This window comes from Dermacentor silvarum, chromosome 8 (assembly GCF_013339745.2).
Source record: "Dermacentor silvarum isolate Dsil-2018 chromosome 8, BIME_Dsil_1.4, whole genome shotgun sequence".
Taxonomy (NCBI): domain Eukaryota; kingdom Metazoa; phylum Arthropoda; class Arachnida; order Ixodida; family Ixodidae; genus Dermacentor; species Dermacentor silvarum.
The window spans coordinates 40,136,420-40,147,299 of record NC_051161.1 but is presented as its reverse complement, the minus strand read 5'-3'; the positions used below and the strand labels follow the sequence as shown (position 1 = coordinate 40,147,299).

Here is a 10,880-nt window from a genome sequence, read left to right as displayed (position 1 = left end):
TATAACTTTATATCACTTCACATCCCTAAAAAAAAAGAACGTTAAGCTGACCTATACCTTCAACAAGCCAATAAAGTCATACAAATCTTTCTGAAGACTTTCTGAAGTTTGTTTTCTTTTTTCTTTTCTTCTTTCCATCTTTTCAGTTTCTCCCTGATGGCTGACATCCGGCCACCTATTGTCAATTCCGCGTGTGTCTTTCCCACTTAGAGCATCGAAAGAGAACGAGATTCGAGCCATAGAAATCGGGTGACAGCCACGGTAGACACGGGACGGTTTTAAAGCAGCACGGAGCCCTTGAGGCGTCCGTTCTCACGGAACACTGGAGGCCTCTAAATTGAATGCCAGGAACAGAGGAAAAATAGGCTCTCGTTCAAGTAAATATTTTATTGCGATAGCAATTATATGGACACTCAAAAGCAGATTTCTGCCGTCGGCGTCGCCGTCGCCGTCGGCGTCGCCGTCGCCGTCGCCGTCGCCGTGAGGTTCCGTATGACGTCAATGGAGATGAAATCGTGGCCGCGCGCCGCCGAACGCTGTATGTGCGAGTGAAAGGGCGCGAGGGACGCGCTCTTTCACGGGGAGTGAACGCACGGCGGAGAACAAACGCGCGTTCTGCGCCGTGCTTCCTTAAGGGCTGCAGAAGTAGGCGTCTCTTTCCTCCTTTACAATCACCATATATGTAGAGCAAACGCGCCTTCTTCCGATGCGCGAGAGGCCGTGGGGGAGGGGGGGAAGGGGGAGGGAAGGGAGGCGACGTTTAGCTGCGGCACCAAGTGCCTATTTATATCAGAGGCTCCGGCAACAGTCACCAACGCCGCACGCATTTTGAGCGAACGCGGGCAAAATGCCGACGGCGTCGACAACAGTTCGGCGCGTTGCCGGTGCTGCTGCATGTCCAAGTTTATACAGTTCTGCTTCTCTGTCAATGGGAGACTTGTGGGATTAGGTTTTGCGGATTTCGTGGTCACTCTTGTGAAGTAGGCATCTAAAAAATACAAGGTTGAAAAGAAGAAGAAAAAAATATTTGTCGATGCGAGTCGAGGGCGAAGGGCTTTCTGAGCCGGAAATCAATTTGTGTTCAAGGAAATGTTTTATAAGTGGGTGAGATTTTTCGCTTTCTGTTTTCCTGTTAAAAAAGAAAGAAAAAGAAGATAAAGGATGTTGGTGTTCTTTCGTTATATTGCGTGTAGGAAGGCGTTTCCAAGCCTATTTCATAGAATAAAGGCAACTAGAGAAAAAAATACAAGTCATGCTTTATTGCTCGGTTATTCTTGAAAAAGTCTACATTTCTTAAAACTTAAAATCGATGAATAAAAGGAAGTGAAAAATTTGGGAGAAGGGAGTTTAAATATTGAAATGTACGCCGAATTGTGGCGCCGTTGACGTCAGTGTAAAGCCGCGGACTTCACGATACTTCCACGCATTGAATTATTGTTAGGCGAGTGTGAATAGTAATTCTTGAGACAAAATCGAATACAAATCGAATAGTGCCAGCAGTGAAGCGAGTCGAATCAAATAGCTTTCGAATATTGAACAGCTACTTTTGTCACAATTACCATAAAATAATGTTCGCATAACGTTAGCAATTAAAGCACATATGGAGCGTCAGGAACAAATAAACAGTTTGTTCGTATCTATACAGAACTCTTCAAAGAGTGCGATTGACCACTGTATAGCCGGTAAGGTATGGTTTCCTGAGCGACGAAGCCTGCTTGAACACGTAAGTTCTCACGTTTTATGCCTATGCTATGACAGCGGGGATGAAATGGGTTTTACTTTTGCTTCAGTTTTATGTTTGTGTTTAATTGACGTTTCGAACAATTCGAAATCTATTCGATTCGTATTTACAAATAGTGACTATTCGATTGGAAGACCGAATCGAATGGGACACTATTCGATTCGTTGTTACGAATTTTCGAATATTCGCGCGCCTATAATTATTTTTGTGCAAAAAAAAGTGCACGAAGGTTGCCGGGCGGTACTTTTTTTACTTTGAAATGGAATGTAATTGTTTCTTTTTTTGCATATAAGTGAAAATAATCTAGTCCCGAGTAGTACTTTTCAAAATACATGACGTTACACAAAGATGGCATTGCCGGTTCAGTTGGATAATTATTTTATACTTCCTTTTTGGATTACGAAGTCTCCTCTCACGACAAGGATAGCTTATTTTCAATGACAGGAGCACAGTCTATCAATTTCATTGTAATTTATCTTGGTGTTTCTTTGTCTACTGGGGCGCTGCATTTTTTGTCGTTGCTTTACTTACGTGTAATCTTACTCTATCTTTTATCTTTATGCCAATTCTTTTTATCTTCAACTGCTGTCTCTATCCCTTCCTTCCTAAAGAGTAGGCATGGCGTTGTGCCTCTCTCAGTGGCAGTTGCCAGCCTACTTCTTTTCTATCTCACTTTCTGTCCATTGCGTATGTGTTTTCATATTGAATAATAATACCTATAATTTATCTCATTTCTCTGCAGTGTTTTATAATAGCTTTAGGAGTGAGTTGCCATGTGATTCGTATAGTAACGTATATACGTAAACGAGCTTACTGGCGTTATATACATAGCGAATCATTAGAATTATGTTGTACCCTTGTTTGTTTATATAAACAAACAAGGGTACAACATAATTCTAATGATTTGCAGGAAAACATGCATTTACATATCATTATTGCATGAATTAATACTCAACTTTGGTTTCAAGAATTGCACCATTGATCTCTGATTGTGTTGTTTTGTATTGCTTTTTCTAACATTTATCCCGTACTCGCATACAGTTGCCTTAATGTCGCATGTTCTTTCTGTCATTTAGATTATTAAATGACTAATTTGATTGACGTTTTGGTCGCTTGGCAGATACGCTTGGATATTCATAAGCTGCAAGTGGTCTGTGGATGGTGCCTTACATGAAGAACTCTTGTTTAATTTTTATCAAATTAGTATTAATTAAGGTGTTAGCTCCATCAACTAAAACAAGTGAGCTCGCTTACATTTATACGTTTGTTATTAGAACCATGCAGCAACTCGGACAGTTTCATCGGAATGCGACCGCTATGGTCGGACACTGAGCGTAGTGACAAGGCCCAACGCTAATACTTCACCAAAGGCTTGGACTGCCTTCTTGCGGAAAGCCGATGCTGAAGATTACAGAAAAAAATGCAAATGTAAGACAGAGATCAGCAATCAGTGAACAATATTCTTTATTTCTTCTTTTCTAAGCCGCGTCAAGAAAAGAAAACGGAACGAGAAGAATTGGGAAGATAGACGTGCCGTGATGCCCGGCACACTGTTTTCTTCAGCATCTTCAATGACAGCGTTCGCAAGAGCTGCAGCGCAGCCGGCCATTACAAAGGTTGATTGATGTTGCCGAGAGAGAGAGAAATACAATGCAAACCCGCGAGTCACGTTTACTTGCATCTCGACGGAGAGATAAAGGCAGGATTCTAACGAATCAAAAGGGGATGTCACAAAATCAAACGGGGAAGAACCGATTAGTTCCACGCATCGGGCCGATAATAAATATATAACCTTTTCTCCCCAACGCCCGCTCTTCTGACACTTTATCAATGATTGTTTGGCCAAATTGCCACGCATTCTGTACAGAGGCGGGTTTCTGGCGCCACAGACACATTAAAAAAGATAGAGAAAAAAAAGTCAAAGGCCATCATACCCGCAGTTTTTGTTTGTTGCGTCATAGCTGGCGATCTATCTCGGCTTTAAGTTCTTATCCGTGTTATTGATTGCATTTTTTATTTTTTTTATATCTCACTCTCATTATTTTCCAAGTCGCTCGGCGGATTCCCTGAAAAGCATCGTCCAACACATCTCCGGCGAGTATACACCAGAAACCTGCGACATAATACGCGGCGGCGCAATCTATGGCCCGTCATTTGCACTAGCGTTCTTTTTCTTTTTTCTCCGCCTGTTCACGTGTAACCCAGATCTACCATGTTTTAAACAAGTAAGTCCCCGGCGGGCTCCGGTCTGCTTAATGAGGATGCCTCTGACGTCACGCTCCATTGAGTATTGCCAGTGGAATGTGTTTGCTACGTCGTTTGCGATGAGACGAAAACGACGTTTCACGAGTGTTTTTGAAGCAGCAGTGACAGTCACTCGATGTACAGCAGTGCTCAACCTTCGGACGTGAAAGTAATTGTTGTGCTATTGCTTTCAGCCAGGGGTTTATAAACGAAACCAGAGAAACCAGCGTGCTGTCACGCTTTGTTTACCTTTGAATTCTGATTAAATATCTTTTTTTTCTGCTCATTACAGGACATTAACAATAACTCTGCCCTAAAGTAGCTTCGCAGAAAAGAGAAGCGTACATAAACTGATTTCTGGAACGTTCTGAGATAACAGAAGATAAACGCAGAGCATGGAAGTATAGATAGTAGCCGATATGCATGGGCAGTCATTGGAAGAAAAGAAAAGAAGCAGGAAATTTATTTCGGGTAGCCCACGACACACGAAAATTCCGCAGGTCGACTGCTCACGCCTGGCTCGAGACATCCAGCGATTCGGGTACAAGTGTGACGTTCTGTAACAAATTAGGCGAGAAAGAGATAGAGGACCAGACACATTTTATGTACTCAATATCAACGGCTGCAGATACGCTTGGCTTGTGGCTGCTGCCGCACAAATTGTACAGAGACCTTTCACATCCAATAAGTTAAAGCAAAGCGAATAGAAAGCTATACCAGCCTTTAAACAGCCAGACCGAAACGTTGAAATTAAACAGCCAGACCGAAACGTTGCAATCGAAGCAAACACATTCGAAGCCAGCTTGTCTGCACCTGCCAAGTGCACGCCGAGATGAAGCCTCGGTAACTAGGTTTCTGACTCCATATAGAGCAGTTTTCACAACGTAATCGGGCTGCGACATTTATTTTCTTTCGTGCAAGGCGCACAGCGCGTTCATCCTGAAAGGACAACGAAATGTGCAACTGTAACGAAGGGAGATGAGAGGTCGCTCGGTCATGAATTCTTTCAGGCTCGAGGTGAGCACGCGTCAGTGACACGTCACTTCCGGAGGGAGCCGGCGGCGGTGCCGGACTCCTGCTGCTCCGCCGACGACGAATGGAGCAGACCGCGTTCGGCCGCGGCCGCCATGACGTCATCGGCGACGGATCGCTTTCCGGGACCGCCGAGGAACTCCGAGTAGCGTTTTCCCGGGCCTCCCAAGAACTCGGAGTAGCGCTTTCCCGGGCCGCCCAGGAACTCGGAGTATCGTTTTCCGGGACCGCCCAGGAACTCGGAGAGCCGCTTGCTCGCCCTGTGGTGGCCCAGGATCCAATCCAAGTCGTGGCCGTAGCCACGGCTCCTCGCGAACGGGCTGTCGCCGGCGTACAGCTGCTGCAGGCTTCTGCTAAGTGCGCCGTCCGGATCTGCTCGTGTCGGGAAAGGGCGAAAGGAACGTCAGTTAGAGAGCAACGTGCTTACACGTGCTGAAAAAAAAAAAAAAAAGAACGGCTGCGACAACTGGCGCTTTGCGACCAGTATGTCACTTCCGACTAAATAAAACAATAACGTTGGGCGCCAGTCGCGCCGTTATCGGTGTTTGATGGCTGGACAGCGCTGAGTGCCTTTTGTCTGTGTAATCAGCATTGTCTTCGGCTTTGACGAGCGTAAACTTGAAGCTGTGAAAGCGCAAGTCTTTCCCAAAATGTGAATGTGGCAACGACCGCCAAAGGGCGCGATGCCTTTTCTAAAGCTTCCTGCACTGCGATACTGAACTTCGTTAAACAAGGAAGTGCTGCTATCGCAACAAGTTGCGATCAGCCGTTTCCAAGTTGAACCTTATTCCTATACTAAGAGCATCCATCCTTTGTCCGAGGTCATTCAACATTGCCTAAGATTCCGGCGGAAGTACTATTATGAATTTGCCCCCTTTTAATTCAGGCTGCAGCAGGTGTTACGAGTGGATCCCAAGACGATAGATCAACGGATGAATAATGCTTCCTGCTCGTCACAAAGGAGGCGCACAAAGAGTCGAGACCGTGTACGTGTAAAGTAGTCTTTGTTAGGTCAGGCACCGGAGAGGCGGCACGCCGGAAAGATACGCCTGCATGGAGCTCGACGTAGCGTGAACGAATGCATTTATAGTGTTGATTCCCATCCGTCAGCAATCGCAACTAACGCCTAAGCTGAGTTTCTAATCGAAGGCAATCTGCTCTTGACGTACCTACTAGCTTGACTAGCGTACATCAGCAGCTGTGACCAGACATTTATGCGTGTTTACGTTAACTGACCTTACCTGTTGTTATATACCTTTTCCCCTGATACCATGTGGTGTTTTGGTTTGTTCCGCGCATTTCTTGCTCTCCATAATCATTTTCGCATATTTGACAGGTGAACACTAACAAGTAAGCTCCACTAATGCATTTGAAGTATTGTTTAAACGAGAGAGGGTCAGGATCACTAGACTAGCGCGCCAGCCATGAAAGCTAGTGGGGATATAAATAAATAAGCAACATTTTGTGGGCAGCAGGTAGCTGCTATTTTTTTTTTTCACTGTTCACTTTCTGCAGAATTATTTGTACATATGAAGCCGCGAGTACAGTTTGAACCATGCGGGTGATTTAACGATGATAACGGTTTAGTCTTAAATGTTTAGGCGACATGGTTAAGTGGAACATTTAGAACACAGACTCACGTGTTGGGTGGTGCTGACCGAGCCATACAAAATTGTCTTATGCCCCTTGAAGGAAGAAAAAGAACACGGATGCATTTAAATACCGTGCATAGAAAAGTGATGCAGAGATTGGTCACAGGCAATGTTAAGACACGGCCGCTAAATAAAAAAAAAGTTTTTTTTTTTTTTTTTTTTTTTATCCAGCGGTCGCGGTTTAGGCAATGTTTAGAGGTTGAAAACAAAATTTGTGGCGAGTTTAGACGTGACTTTTAGAGAGTTAAGTAGAAGGTAAAGATGTGATAGGCTGTTTGTGGCGAGTCGGGAGAGTAGAAGTGCAAGCATAAAACAGAGGGAAATTTCAGTTTAATGAGCACGTGTTTAAAAGAGACTTCAGCACAAGCGTAAGCGTTTTAGGCACAATTGATTCATTTCAATGCTCGAGATGAACTCTTTGCGCCGCCTAAATCACCGATCGTTCGTCCATGAAAAATAAAAACAAAAATACAGTTAGACAAGGGCACAGTGAGAGCCTCGATCGTGCAACCGGAATTCCGCAACGATCGAATATGGATTCAACCCGTCTGCAGCAAAGCATAAAAACGGTCTCACTTCTTCGATTAATTGCGCTCGACATTACAGCTGGCGCATTTGCTTTTATTTCCGTTCTTTATCCGCGGTTACAGAAAATGCGCCTGGCGGGCGGTTTTTAAAGGAATGGGTCAATGGCTTCATCGTTGGCAGTTCATGCGGAGAAATCATTAATTTATGGCTGTCATTCGGCGAAAGTCAAAGCGCATTAAGTTGTAGAGGGCGGTAATAAGAAATATTGCAAGTTTAATGCTAACTCGAAGTAAGTTTAGGTGGACAAGTTCTTATTGGCCAAAAACATTACTGACTTCTTTTTTTTATGCTGTTCACACAACAACAATAAAAAGAGAATTCTGTTGAAGTTGTACAAGTATGTCTGCCTGCAGTTGCATATACATGTATACAGTGGTGCTAAGAAGCGACTAGCGCAGAGGCGTGCAGCTAGCTAGCTATCTATCTATCTATCTATCTATCTATCTATCTATCTATCTATCTATCTATCTATCTATCTATCTATCTATCTATCTATCTATCTATCTATCTATCTATCTATCTATCTATCTATCTATCTATCTATCTATCTATCTATCTATCTATCTATCTATCTATCTATCTATCTATCTATCTATCTATCTATCTATCTATCTATCTATCTATCTATCTATCTATCTATCTATCTATCTAAATAATTAATTAATTCTTCGCGGCCCCGGAAGGAGTCGTGTGCTCCACAGATATAGAATAGAGTTACTGCATATGGCTTTCCCTTTGGGAGTCGTATACAGTAACTCAAATAATGGCACTAAAGAGAATGCCTCCTAGAGGACGATAAGAATTTCTCACTTAATACCAACCAACAAGATAGATAATTATCCATAGTCTTGCACGCGGTGGGTAATGTGTTGCATAAGGTGCAACTTGTTGAAGGTGTTGTTGACGAGACATTACAGCAGGGAAACGTGCTTCGGGCGACGAAACCACGTAAAGAAGTGAAGCGCTAGCACAGGCAGTCCGTCTTCGTTCGATAGATGACGATAGTCGCCATCAGCTAAGAAAAAAAAAAAAAAAAAAAGAAAAAAACCCAATGTGGAGGAGCGCGCTTCTGAATTAGGAAAAATGGGTTCCTTCATAGCGAACACTCATCCCTCAGTGGAAGCTGTGTCTTCGTTAGAGCGCTGCATGATATCAGAAGACTAGGAAACCAGTTTCAAGATTCTTGCGAATGAATGTTACGGTCTGAAATATTTCTGAGCCAGAGCGGTTTTCTTTCCCATCCAGATGGCAGAAGTAATAATGGAGACATCGCAGTTTTACTTATGACTAAGGAACGTAAAACAAGTACGTCACTGTGATCGTAATGGCCGCGCCAGGGAGAAAGAAGTGAATGGGGCGCAATCGTGCAGATGGATGACACAGGTCTGTTAGTTTACTCTGCTGCGTGGCGGGTAGTTATGGTCACCAAAATAGCAAGAAGAGAGTCGTTTATGATTGCAAGCTCAGCCACAGTGCCGCATTATATATATATACCGACCTTTTTCCCTTGAAAAAGGTCGGTCCACCGACCGAAACTGTTGGGCAAGTAATAAACCTAAGATAACCGCGAAGTTGTGCTTCTGATTTTCCTAAATACGCTTGGCCCATTGAACAATCCAGTTACTACTATATATATATATATATATATATATATATATATATATAGAACAAACAACCTTCAACACAAATCTGGTCACAAATTTAAATATTCATTTTTTTTTGCAAAGTGAAATATAAACAGAAATATATAGAGAGAGAACATGAGCGCACTATGTTTCTTGTTTCTTTTAATGCGACCGCATTGTACCGGGTGCATTTTTTTTCAGACCACGCAGAATAATAAAAAAAAATGTCTGTGGCAGATAGCATAATTTTAGTTATTGAACTGGATTGCTCAAAGAGGCGGATATTACTTTCACCGGAAATCTAAATGCATAATTGAATTATTACCAAAAATTACAAATTTAGTTTTTAATTAATTACTTTACGGCACGTAATGCAATTACGAATTGTAGCTGGTGGGTTTGCAAGGCGTATTCACTTGAAATTAATTTTCATAATGACACTAGTTTCGAGTTATTCATTCCCAAAGTGTGCGACGAAATACATGGGCAGTTCCAGATACTTTCGAGCTTCAATGCATAAAACGGCAGGTTTGATTTAAAAAAAATGTATTTGGAATAATAGTGCATTTATACCGCAAGTTTCACGGTGCATATCCCGAGACCCACGCGATTTTAGAATTCGTTTCAAGTGGATATGCCTTTCAAGTTAACCGTCTACAATTCGTAAATTGCAATATGCGCTTTAATGCAAACAAGTAACCAAGTTAATTATATATTTTTAATTAGTCGATTGTGCACTTCGATTTCTCGTGCGAGTAATGTGCGCCGGCTCGAGTAATCCAGCTCAAGGACTAAAATTACGCTCTCAGCCACGGTCATAAAAAAAAAAGTTCTGTATAATCTAAAAAAAAAAAAAACAAATAAAAAGAAAAACATGGACCGATCACAGAGGCTGTGTAATCAAATACGTTGATTGGCTGATCTTGATAACGCTATCGCATTAGTCGTGTAGCGTGAGGTACCCCGAGTGTGTCGAGATTTCGTTTCTTTCTTTTTTTTTTTTTTGTCTCTCATTGGTTGAGCTGGAGGTAACACGAAGTCCAACAAACTCGCACAAACATGCGTTCCGCAAATGGCGTGCCGCTTGCGTTAGTACGCCTAGCTAGTTGCTGAACGCATCCCTTGTGCACCGATCTGAGTCGTCCTTATCGACCGTAAAGTGTAGTTGCAGGCGAGTGCAAGTAAGCGACGTTTAGATTATTCGTGGAAAACAAAAGCACGGAAGAGATCGACAGAGATGGAGTCGTTACAGACAGGTAAATGCAGAACACGCATACAGGCATATGTTTTAATACAAAGAGAGAAGACCAAGGAGATATGGGCCAAGTGATAGACTGCAATAGATGTATATAAAATCTGATTAGCCCAGGCAGGCTAGGTGGCTATTTGTCGCCATCCCCGTTTCGAATGGTATGCCAATACAAATCATCATCATTATTCATCATCATCATCATCATCATGTTCTGCTAGCGCCTGCAGCTTAGCTTTACGAAGGGGCTTTCTCATGCACATAGCTGATATAGTCGGATGCTCGAACGCTGTAATTACTTGCTGATAGCGCAAACGTATACATAACCTTCAGACACGAGGACGTCAAAAATAAAAACGACCGGTTGTGGAAGTGGAGCTCAGCAACTGGTATGGTTAGAAAAATATGCTTTTAATCGTCGCCCAGAAGCAAAAGGCGTTGCCTTCCGGACTTGTTTTAGTCGTCGTACAGTTTAGAGGAGGAGTTTCATGCAAGTATTGCTGGAGGGAAAACTGGCACTGTGGTCGCAGGGCCACCGTGCGATTCGTGGGAAGCAAGTTAATGTTATTCGACCCACTTTAAAAGCGTAGGTGTGGCGTCTTCTACCAGTACTTTTTGGTGTAGTTACGTCATGAGTATCATTCCGTTTCTTCGAACAACTAAACGTTTAAGCTTGAGTAATTATTCGATTTGCGATCAACTGTCTGGGGCTCTAAGTGTTATAGTTACTTTGACTGTGCGACGAAATA

General features: G+C 42.9%; 1 protein-coding gene across 4 annotated transcripts in view; it reads right to left on the bottom strand.

Annotated features, from left to right (window-relative positions):
- Positions 1–3,188: 3,188 nt before the first annotated feature.
- The window catches only part of LOC119461078 (uncharacterized), an 82,527-nt gene continuing 74,835 nt past the window's right edge, over positions 3,189–10,880 (bottom strand). For 2 of the 4 annotated variants that reach the window (XM_049672572.1, XM_049672573.1), the window contains exons 4-5: positions 6,658–6,702; positions 5,250–5,389 (exon numbers count right to left, since the gene is read on the bottom strand). Coding sequence is in view for 2 of the 4 variants with exons in the window: in XM_037722256.2 (XP_037578184.1) it covers positions 5,025–5,389 (365 nt within the window). In the remaining 2 variants the exon portion in view is untranslated. Of the gene's footprint in view, positions 5,390–6,657; positions 6,703–10,880 lie in introns of all 4 variants that reach the window. The other 2 variants (XM_037722256.2, XM_049672574.1) reach the window with 1 other exon arrangement.